Genomic DNA, 11,713 nt, shown 5'->3' with positions numbered 1-11,713 from the left:
GATTATGAATTTGATTGTTATGCTCTAACAAACTAGATATAAATCAGTGTGGCAGTTCATTTTGACGAACATGTTTGTGTACGTAGATTCATTGCAATTTGTCGAAAATTCTTGTCCACATAGTGAAACGGTTTGCACACTGATTCACGTTTAACATATGCGGCTAATTTCAATGCAGTGATTTTATACTTCAATAACTTATCTTCCAAGTAAAAATCTTTTGTAAAAATGTAGCACTTCCGTCGAGTCTGAACAGAATAGAGGCGACCGTAATACGCTGGTCAAGAAATCATGGTGAAGGCGCAAAAGAAAAAGCCAGCGCCGAAAAGGCGGAAAAAGAAAGTTAAGGATCCAGAGAAAGAGGAAGAAACTAGGAAGAGGGTTGCAGCGATCGAAGGGAGGAGGCAAAAGGTTATAGAAGAAGTTAAACGTTCATTGTATCAAAGAAGAATGGACAAAATTGCGATAGAAAAAAACCGTGTTGATAAAGAAGAAAAATTTCGCCAAAAAGTAAGAAGAGACGCGGCGAAGGCAGGGAGCGAGAAAACTATGTTGGAGGTCTCTGAAATAAACCACTTGCATTGTCAATAATATTCTTCTTGATATCTTTTTAACAACTATTAATTTATTGCATTATAACTTATACAATCGTTTTCTTTTATTTGTTTGCAATACATAAAGTAACTACGGTTATATGTTTGAATAATTAAATGAAGATATTTTGAGAAAAGAATAAATATTTACTAGATAAATGAAACTCATCCTCCCTAAATGCGACACGTTACTTTTAGTTTGTCACATTAGTTTGGAATTTATTACTCTGCCATATTTGAATCGCACACATTTTAAAATATTCAAGCACACGTAGATTTACATTTGAATAATTTATCATTTAGAAAATTAGATTATTCGAATTTGGAACTTAAATCGAAATTTCGATAATTATACTAAATTTGTTATCTAACTAGTTGTCCTATATGATGATCCATCATGAAGGATACATTATTAATCTTTCCATGCAAGATAGATTCGCGAAGATCTAAGCAGAGTGATGGAAACAGGAATAAAATGTGTATACACGTCTGTGATAATCCCGAAAAAGATTAAATACGACGGACGATCAATTTTGTCAATCAATGGCGTCAAATATAGGTTGAAGAAGAACTTACATATAGTGGGTTGGGGCAAAGAAGCAATCACGATGAGCGCAGCGTTTGAGCGAATTGTCGGCAGACAATTGAAGAAAGGGTGGATAGTCGTGCCCCGTAAATCGATTTTCCGAATGTGGAGTTTTCCGGAAGCGTTCCCCAGGTTAGACAGCGCTATCTCATATGTTGAAGGCGGGACGGACGGACAACCAGACGAAAAGTCGGTCGCGATCACCAAGAAAATCCTTAACTATTGCAAAAAATTGAAAAGGAAGGATCTGTTAATAGTGATGCTTTCGCGAGGAATAGATGATCTGTTGTGTTGTCCGCGAGAAGAAATTTCGCTGAGGGATAAACTTCGAACAATAAACAGGTTGAAGGCAGTAGAAGCAACTCCTGAGGAAATAAACACTGTGAGGAACAAGCTGTCTATTATTAGAGGTGAAAGAGTATACCTTGAATTTTCAATTATAACATTCATAATTACTGAATCTATTGCAATACATAAACGATCACAAACGCCAGATTTTGATGAAACTTTGGAAGCGATTCCTATTGTAGAATGTTTTAAATTCAGGTATAGAATGTCCACGTGGAAATAGATAAAAAACATATCGAACGCAGGAAAATAAATTAATACTTAACCAGTAAAGTAAATAAAAATGTGTTGTTCCATGAGAAATTATGTAAATAAGTAGAGTTTTCCGGGATTTTCTTGCGCAGCAATATTCCTTACTAAAAGATTCTCCCATATACAATGTCCTTTAGTTTCAGACTTTCCTAAAATACTGAATTCAAATATTCTCACTTCCACCCTCGGAGCCTGCTCTTACCCTCTCCGTACGAATGACAATCGACAAAAAATACGTATTGAACATTTCCTTTAAAACTACTCGCGATTGAAGTTTCATCAAAATCAACAGACATCGATGCGAGCAAAGTCATCGAAACGAAAAGAATGGATTAAAATGAACATGATAAATAAACATATAAACATATATATACATATACATATATATATTGAAACCCAGGTGGTGATTTGGCCCGATTCGCGTATCCCGCAAGAGTGATTACCTTAATCACGTCAGACGTGTCCGCGGAGCCGATGTCGCAGCTGTCGGGCGGCCCTTGCGTGCACGATCTGAAAGACGACACGGCGTTGAAGATTTTAATAAAGTACAGGCTGTTCGAGAAGCTGTCGCAGAGCGTGAGGGACCTGGTGGAGGAGACTATCCCATGGAAAATGGCGGCGGACAAGCAGGTGACCGAGAACAAAAAGTACAAGTTCGTGCACGAGTACGTGATCGCCTGCAACGCGGACGCCATGGAGTGCATGTCCGTCGAGGTGTTCAAGCTAGGCCTGTTCCCGGTGAAGCTGAACTCCACTTGTTCCGGCGAGGTCCAAGAGTTCGCACGAGAATACGTGAAGATCGCCTCGTTGATCATATTGGCGGTCGAAGGGAAAGTCGATCAGCTGGACATATATCAAGAGATGAAGGAGAGCCCTATCTGCCCGTTGACCGACAAGAAGGTGCACGAGATATTCCCGGCGAAGGACAAGTGGGGTTTGGGGTTGTGTCTCTTGCTGGGAGGCCGGCAGACTGTCAATCTGTGTGCAGAGCCGGGCAAGGGCGGGCCCAATCAGGAGCTGGCTCTATACTTTTCATTATATTGGTATATGCGTACCGAGCAGTATCCAATTTTGAGGGAGTACACCGTCTGGTTCTTGGGCGGCAGCTCTTATGGCAGAGACGGCAATACCGACGCAGCTGGCGCGTTCGGCTATAAGAGCCTGGGCACCGATATTTATCCAGAATACGAAAAAGCGCTGATCGCGTACAACGCCGCCTACGCCAAGTGGTGGAAACTTAACGAGGATAAACACAACGAGATCGCGATACAGGTGAAATTTCACGGTGATACGTGGTTCGCGATGAGAATCGAAGAGGCTTCGTTCATTAGCTTGTTTTACGAGGCCGGTGTGAATTAATGAACGTTTCAGGGTTCAATGATAATTCTATTTCTTGATTCGAAAGGGCTGTTGCTTTCGGAAAAGTTTCTTTTCCCAGTTTAGTAAACCTGCAGAGAAGGTGTTTATTTCGTTACTGATCGATGAAATCATTGTTACGGTGTAGTTCCGCGTATGTATGCAAGATATGTAACGTTGAAAGTTACGAAGAATATTCTTTTGTTTCTTCTTCAATAACTCGTCTGCACGACGATAAGTATGAAATCAAATATTTTTGTTAGCAAGTTTTTGCTTCATTTATTTTTCATATTACACATCAAATCTCCTTTATTCGTTGAGTTGATTATTCCAGTGTTTACTGTAAGTATTGTTAACGACGGATCTTCTCCTACGGGTATGGAATGATTGAATCCCACTGCACAATGCTTCGTCCTGGAGAAACGAAATGAAAGAAATCTTCTTTTAAAAGTGTATAATGCGGGAAATTTCTGTTCTTTAGTTATCTCCGTCGTCCGAGCGAATTTCCTTTGATTATTTTCTGCGGACATATTACAGAGAATGAGTAACGTTCTGTATCCGTACTATACTGAAAATATCGACTGGTTATGCCATTATCCTTTTACCATCGATCTTCCGTCGCGAATCAAAAACATCTTTAATACCTTCTCGGAATTTAACATTTATGTCACAGTTCTATAAGTAACAAATATTGAATTTACTCGGACATACTGTGTTCTTGTATCAGTTATTGAGAAAACGTTCATCACTTTACACATTAGTAATCTGTGCGATATAATCCTGTCCTTTGATTTTATTAAACAATAGGTTTTGTTAAATAATATATTTATTGTTTGTATGTATTTCAATTAATTAAATAGTATTTTAGACAGTAGACTAACTTTGTCTGTGTACTGTTTCTTACGCAGAGAGCCTACAAAGACGTGATGGATGCGCAAGCTCAAAAAGACAAATACTCCGCCGTCATACCGAACACAGTTTTGGCGAATAATAATACGAACCTTATGTTTCTGAGCATCAACAACGAAGATGAACTGTTCCAACTGAAGACTGGAAATTATTACACTTTCACAAATGTCGGAGACCTTCACATCATACGTATCGTTCGCTTTCAGTGTAACTGCGACGGTGTCTGCCATGAGCAGAAAGACAAGATATGCGTTGACAGAGAATGCCCTGTCAATGTGACACTGCTGCCCGAGGCACGTATGAAATTACAATACTGCTGTCAAGTCGGCAAACTGAAAGAGAAGACTGAGTCGTAAAAACCGAAATTAATAAATATATCGATCCTATTTACAGCAAGCGTGAAATGGAACACGTAAATATTTTTGTATCAGATTTATCTAGAATGTACAAGAACACGTATTTTTATAAAAATGATTTGGAAAAAATAGTTGAAAGATTGTATAATAAATTTTATTCTACATTCCTAATATACGTTTTTTGAATGAAGTCGTGACTTTTAAATTTCAACCTTCACAGATTAATTCGGGATTCAATTAAAATTTATCAGCCACGTACAAATATTCTCTGCATTATGATTCTTTATGCCCATTTTTATATTAAAAAGTTTTTAATAAATTTAATACATTTGTAATTTATCACTATATAGTAACTTTCTTATAATCGGTATATAACACAAAATGTTAATTTCTATTCCTGAGAACTATATTTTCGATAAACCAAGACAGCGAGAATTATACAGACCTTTTATAGTGCGAAACTTGAATCAAGGCAATCTGTTGAAGGGATACTTTCAACTTCATCGTTTAAACTTGTCGATACGCCCGGAGCGAAATGATGTCTATTGAGGGTTCGGTTTTTCGAGGAGGAATGAATGGAATGAAAATCCCAAGAAGCTCATTTCGCTCTTTCTTAACGTAATAGAGATCTTCTACGGCAGCATGTCCCATGGGTCCGCTACCAATATTGTTCAACAAAGCCGCGGGAATGGACTCGACTAGCTCAATGACACCTCCCAGCTATAGCGCGCCTTTCTCACTACCTTCTTTTTAGCATTCCTTTCTGTCTAAAGTGAAAATATCCCCCAGAGAACGGCCGCTTCTGTGCTCGTCCGACATATCGAAATTTTCTTTTTCGACAAAATGCACCTTTTTACAGCGAAATGAAATTTAGGATCCTTTCACGTAGCTGAACGTTCAGAACAGTTTTCGAACCGATTATATTTTCTAAGCAGATTTCTCTTATTTCAGTTCTTAAGAGATCGAGTTCCTAACATCCAACCAACTTCTTTCTTTAGTTTCAAATCAGTCGAAGAATAATATTTTACAGTTCAAAGTTATTCCAAGGTTAAGACGATGAGATAAAGGACCCTCCAAACGACTGTGCGAGAACTTTCCTTTTATTTTACTTTCAATAGCAGCGAAAGTGATTTATATATTCAACATAAACGAGACACTCTGTCTATACCAAACTCTCTTACAATTTTTATCCTGCCCCAAGTTCCCTTCAAGTGCTGCCGATCGAACAGCGCCTCGCGTTTCATCGGTTAGACTTAAAGCATACTGTTTCAACATCAATCAAACGATAACATCGGGAGACGATGCGAAATTATCTTTAAGAATGGTGGGACTGTATGAAGTATGAGGTGTATAATGATCCACGAAATCTTGATTAAGCATAAAGCAAGGTATATTTCATGCGAAGCTGGTGGTCGACGGGCTGAGACGCGGCGGGGAGGGCAAGGCAAGCGAGAGGAGGTATCATCGCAGATTTGCATGTCTCTGCAGAGAAGCCGCGACTAAATATGCACCGCTCGTTACTCAACCGACCGCCACGCATCGTCGGCGAACCTCCGCGAGCAGTTTCTACCGTGCTTACACGCACTACGCCCTTCGTTCCGTGTTGAAGCGCCTTAATTCATAGCGGTTTTATTACTCGCGGCTCGACGTTTATCGTACGAAATTATATGAGATTGTTTTTTGCCCTTCTTTTACTTTCTCGAATGTCGCGTGATACTTTTGTTCTCCGTGCATCGCAGCCACGCAGCAGCGGCTGCGGCCGGTGTCTGAAGGATAAACCGTGACGAACTTCGACACGCTGACTGCCACGGTGGTCACCAATGATGGATGTTTCTGAGTTGCTTGGAAATAATTACGGTAAGATGATCGATGCTAAATGAAACTTTCTGATGGTGTAAATTACTAGATGATAGTGAAACGTAAAAATTATAATGTAAAATATTATATACAGGGTGTAACTAAATTGTTGCGCACAAATGATTTCTAAACTATAGGCTCGAAATTTTTCTTGTAAGTCGTTATCAAGATATAATATAAGTGTGCAATAGAATAATAAAATTGGATGCTTATATACTACTAGATGTGAAATATGTTGTACGAATGATATAGTCACATTTTATCGGTATGCGACGTTACCAGTAAAAAAGGCATTTAATTTGACCTATGACAACGACAATAGTAGGAACGGTCGCGTTACGTGGTTCGCATTATACACGGTTTAATGTCTGCTATCGTAATGCAAAAAGTGAAATTAGTTATGGGACAACTGTGAAGTCACGGTCCGGGTGCGACGGAACGATAGGGTGTCCGCGGGCGCGCAAGTTAAATAAAATCTATCCCAGGGGAGAACGGGGAATAAAGCGAAAGAAGGTTCGGGTGGCCTCGAAATGGCGTGTTACTCGGATCTAATTGCAACTTGCACTCCGTTCCCAATTATAAGAATCCCCGGAGACGCACGACAAACGTGCGCGACGCTTGTGAAACCAACGTTCAGTATCTTCCCCCAGTGCAGTTCATTTAATGATGCAACAGAAGAAAAGGAAAACTTTCGGAACACTCCGGTAATGCCCTTCATGCGTTCGAGGAGAGTGTACGTGAGCATGAAAGATTTTCGAACGCTCGTAAGCAATTTATACAATCAACCCGTTCGTGTGATGCCGTGAAATGCGAATACACACCAGAGATCTTTTGTGTCGACTACGGTACGTCTCCAGCGACTTGTGTCGACGTCAAATTACTTTTCTGAATGAATCGTATAAGAAGTATACGAGTGGCTCAGAATAATCTTGGTCTTACTCCTACTTCTGAGCTTTCCAGGGAAAACAGCTTTATTGACGTTTAGTTGGACTAATTTTAATTAGTATGCAACTAATACTACAATTATTGACATTGATAACTAATAAGAATTAGTATTATTAGTAATGTTGTAATATTAGTATTTGAGTAATTCAACACTATTTCAGAAAAGCCTATTTTTTCAAAAATTCAGAAATAAGAATTAGACAATCATTATTTTCAACTGTTTGTATAATTTGCACGTTGAATGTTAAAATATAAGAATTACGTCTAAGCGTAAAAATGAGCAAAAGAAACGCTAATTTGTTTAGACGGGGTAATTAGATATACTGATTTATATGTAATTTATCAGTAGAAAAATGTTGACGACCCTACACATTAAAGGCAATTTCGGGTCTACGGTAATTTTTTGTACGATTACTGTTAACAATCGCACGCGATTTATAATTCTGCCTGTTCAGCAAATAATAACGATTAGCATACGGCACGTGTGAAAATCCCGTAATCGCATTCGTTAAATGCGTTCGCAGTGTAGCATAGCCGCCGACCGTTTTCATTACTTGGCTTGTCGGCTTATAAACAGGCGCAATGTTCGGATCATCCGAAAAAATCGGAACTTCGACGACTATTTGTTGTTTATTAAACATATGTATCAATAAATTCTATACGTATAAAAAAATAATAATTAATCTATCAATTAGTTGGTGCATTTATATCGGAACAGAAATTGTTGTTTCGCATTAATTTACAAACAAATTTATATATATATATATTATATATATATAAATTATTAATTTACACAGATATTAATTTATAAAGACAAATTTTATGAAATTATATAGTGCATCATATTTCCCAAGGCGATTTTACATCGATAATTTAATTGTTCGAAATTTTTAATAAAAAGAAACTGACCCCTGTAAGCCGAATTGTGACGCAAGTTTAAAAGTAAAATACTTCACCTCCAACGAATAATGATGATTCATTAAATATTGAGACATTACATTTTTATCGAACATCAAAAGAGCACGTTTCCATTGATATCGGAGGAAAACTTGAGCCTTCTAATTTTTTTGTGGTGATACAGTTATCGATTTGTACTTTTCAAGTTCTATCGGTATTAGTCTGGCCGGTTGACCTAAGTTAAGCGGAATGCAATTGTTCGAACCTAGATCAGCAGTTTCGGATGTCCTGGATTGCTTAAACTCTTGAGAAAACAAACGGATCCTTCGTTTCCGGGAGGAAGGTTTCAAATGCCCCACTCTGTGTAATCCTAGTACGTATCTTGAAATTTACGACCTCCGTTTCAACAATTACCTTTTCCGTTAGTTCCGGAGCTGTTTCTTTCAGAAGATTATATTTCTCTCCCATCGATACAACCTTTACACCTGTTTGCGCGATCCTCATTATTCTTTCTTCAGACGATTTTCAGACTAAATAATCGTTCTTTTCATCGATTTGTAAAGCCAACATAATCAGCCCTTTCTGACACATAGACTAAGCTGCCCCTTGAGTCACAGCGCAGTCATCATCTCCTGACACACAGTTAAGATGACCGACTAAAAATGCTTCTTGGACTAACGTGCACGTCATCGATGTATAACTCCTACAATTTCTAACAATTTCTAATAATTGTACAAAGTCAGTTTTGTTACGAACAGTATACGCTACATCTGCGTTATTATATCCTATAGACTCCGTATATATGTGCTACGGTTCGGAATATGTGACCATTAGTAGAAGTTGTGAAGTGATCGCGAACTATTTCGTGCTTCAACAATTGTCCCGCGACAGATCATTCCTCGAAGTTCATTAACCTATATATATTCTCATAGAAACAAGATGATAAAAGGATACTCCAGCAATAATTTTCATTCAACCGTAATCAATCCTACAGTGTCTGATTACATATCTCATCCTTACATCAATTTAATTATGTAACATCGTCTAATATACCTTCCTCTCTTCATCTGCCAATTTTACTAAAATTTCCAAAAACTACTTACTTCTTCTCTTTCGTTTGAACAACTCTCTACAGGTTAGACACCGTATAAAAACATACTGGATTGTCAACGGTTAAACGAGCAATTTTGTAAGAGCGAAATGGAACCGGATGAATCGATCGCGATCAGTCGATAGGAAAATTCCACACCGATCGACGAAATGTGTTCTGAGCGTTATGTATGAGCACGGCCGACTTTTGAGGTAATACACAGGACTAGCCGCGGCATGGATCTGAGTAGTCCATTCTGGCACTATCCAATATTGACATATCGAGATAAAACAATGGGAATATGTTGCGCGGCCGGGGGCGTCGAGGAGGAATGTAAATATTGAGTAAATTAGCATTAATCTGTTAGCGTTCGCGTCGGGCGTTGCTCGGGGCCCTACCCGTTATAAACGCATCGCGGAATCACGGCCGGCTTTTCGACAGAGTGCGTCATCATTTCGTATTTGTCGTTCGCTCGAAAGTACTGGAACGCGATACCTATCCCAATTGCCTATCACTTTTACCGATTGTGCAGAGAACAGCGGGGTGGAACACGAAATCGTCGGCCAGACTGGTTATACCAATATTTCATCCTAGCCGGGACTGAATTTCACGAGTAAAACTGAAAAGCCTGAATTCCGTTCGCCGGAAAAGTTCTATTCCGCCGATATCACGTTATTTTCCATTCCTGGACGCGGCGTTCTGCGTTCGCAAAATAATAGGGGCGCTGTTCGGTTCGTTAAATTTGATCATTACGTCTTTATTGCCCGTTGAACGGTACGTACGCCCGTGGGTGTGTACCTGCGATTAATGGGATTGATTAAAATTAAAATCCTGTTAAAATCTTGATTGAAGTATTTATCTAATTATACTTCGCGTATTCGTTGATGCGTTTATGAGATAAATGCGTAATGTTCCTGGTCTAATTGTAGCCTTCTCGTCTATAGCAATTTCATTTTGACACAGTTTCGTAGAATAATTATCAATGTAACTATTATACAAGCAAAATGTCCTTTCTTTATCACTAGAAATGAAAACACAATACGATATCTTACGAGGTAACCTGCCGATTGAACACGTTCGATCACAATTCAACCATCTATCGAGTCTTCTGGCTAATATCTGAACTTAAGAACTGTTACAAATACTCGTGCAAAATACTACTACGTGAAGTATAAATTCGTTTCCCGATTCGAAATCGTTCGAGCGGCAGCGCCGTATTATCATTCCGCAAAATATAATTAAAACGTTCTGTTTTAATTATATTTTGCGGAATGATAATACGGCGCTGCCGCTCGAACGATTTCGAATCGGGAAACGAATCTCTGGGGAGCAAGTATGATTGACACGTTGCCGAAGTTGGGGGCGAAGAACACGCGTAGACACATGACGCGGCCGACATAAACCGTCAAACGTGACGGCAAGAGAACGAGCAGATTGTCCTGGCCACTGTACGTGATCAGCGTGGACAGCCCTCTAATTTCTCGTGCGCCGCTGCTGGAAACGAGATCTATGGCCGGTAACGCGTGTTTAATGCTTCACGAATAAAAGAGGGCACGGAGAAGATCGTAATAGTGGTCTAACTTAACGTCCATTACATTCACTGAAATATACATATATTTCTGCTTGGTTGATCATCATTTTAACTTACAAAGAAACCAATTAACAGTTAATGATAACTAGATTGCTGATCTTTTTGTGCGAATTCATATGTTTAAGAATGTAATTAGAAGAACAGCGTTACGATGGGAAATAATTTCTCTATGAAATGTTATTAAAGGTACTAGACTTCGGATTTCTATATATTTTTTCGTGTCGTGTTCATTTTTGTATTGCAGTTTTGCAATTCCAAATTTCCCACAAGTGCATAAAACTCGGCAGTCTAATAATTACGAACTGGCATTTTACGATCATAGACAGGCAACATGTTCATCGACCCTCTATTTGTAAAATATTTTCATTTATTCATTCAATTCTCGAAACGGTAAAAATTTGCCAAGGGTCGGAAAGTTATGTTTGATTTAAAAGTATGGTATAAAAAGCTCATAATAATTGTTACTACTGTCCATAACATTCTTTCATTGTAAGGGTAGAAATAATTTTAACTGAACAATCGGATGAAATAAATTCTGAAATAGAATTCGGGATTAGCAATACATTCTATTATATCGGAATGATATGATGCATTAAGAGACGCATGAGATTCGGTTAAACGTGAATTTTAACAGAAGTATTCAATTCAAAATAGCTAATCCAATATCCCAGGACGAAATTGGCGGTTTATAATACGTTTAATTGAGATTAAATAAAATTATGATATTGCCGATATAGTATGATGCAATACACGATAATGATCATTGGGAGAATTTTTTAAGTGAAGTCACCGTGCGATGGAATAGCACACGGCTATAAAGTGGGATTAATGGCTTAGTTATCAGCTACGTATTCCACGCAGTTGCAGATGAATATGAAAATGAATAAATTCACTGTGAAAAGTAGCGTTAGAGCAGCTGAACTATTGCCGCGC

At 38.5% G+C, this 11,713-nt stretch overlaps 1 protein-coding gene across 1 annotated transcript; it reads left to right on the top strand.

The window, feature by feature from the left end:
* Positions 1-291: 291 nt before the first annotated feature.
* Positions 292-4,400, top strand: LOC116431729 (glycerate kinase). Its single transcript, XM_031987556.1, has 4 exons — positions 292-558; positions 1,028-1,589; positions 2,180-3,051; positions 4,044-4,400. Exons 1-4 carry the CDS (start codon positions 292-294, stop codon positions 4,398-4,400), a joined length of 2,058 nt encoding a protein of 685 aa, XP_031843416.1.
* Positions 4,401-11,713: the final 7,313 nt, after the last annotated feature.

Source organism: Nomia melanderi, chromosome 3, assembly GCF_051020985.1.
Source record: "Nomia melanderi isolate GNS246 chromosome 3, iyNomMela1, whole genome shotgun sequence".
NCBI classification, from domain to species: Eukaryota; Metazoa; Arthropoda; class Insecta; order Hymenoptera; family Halictidae; genus Nomia; species Nomia melanderi.
The sequence above is the reverse complement of the archived record's forward strand: the minus strand, read 5'-3'. Positions and strand labels throughout refer to the sequence as shown.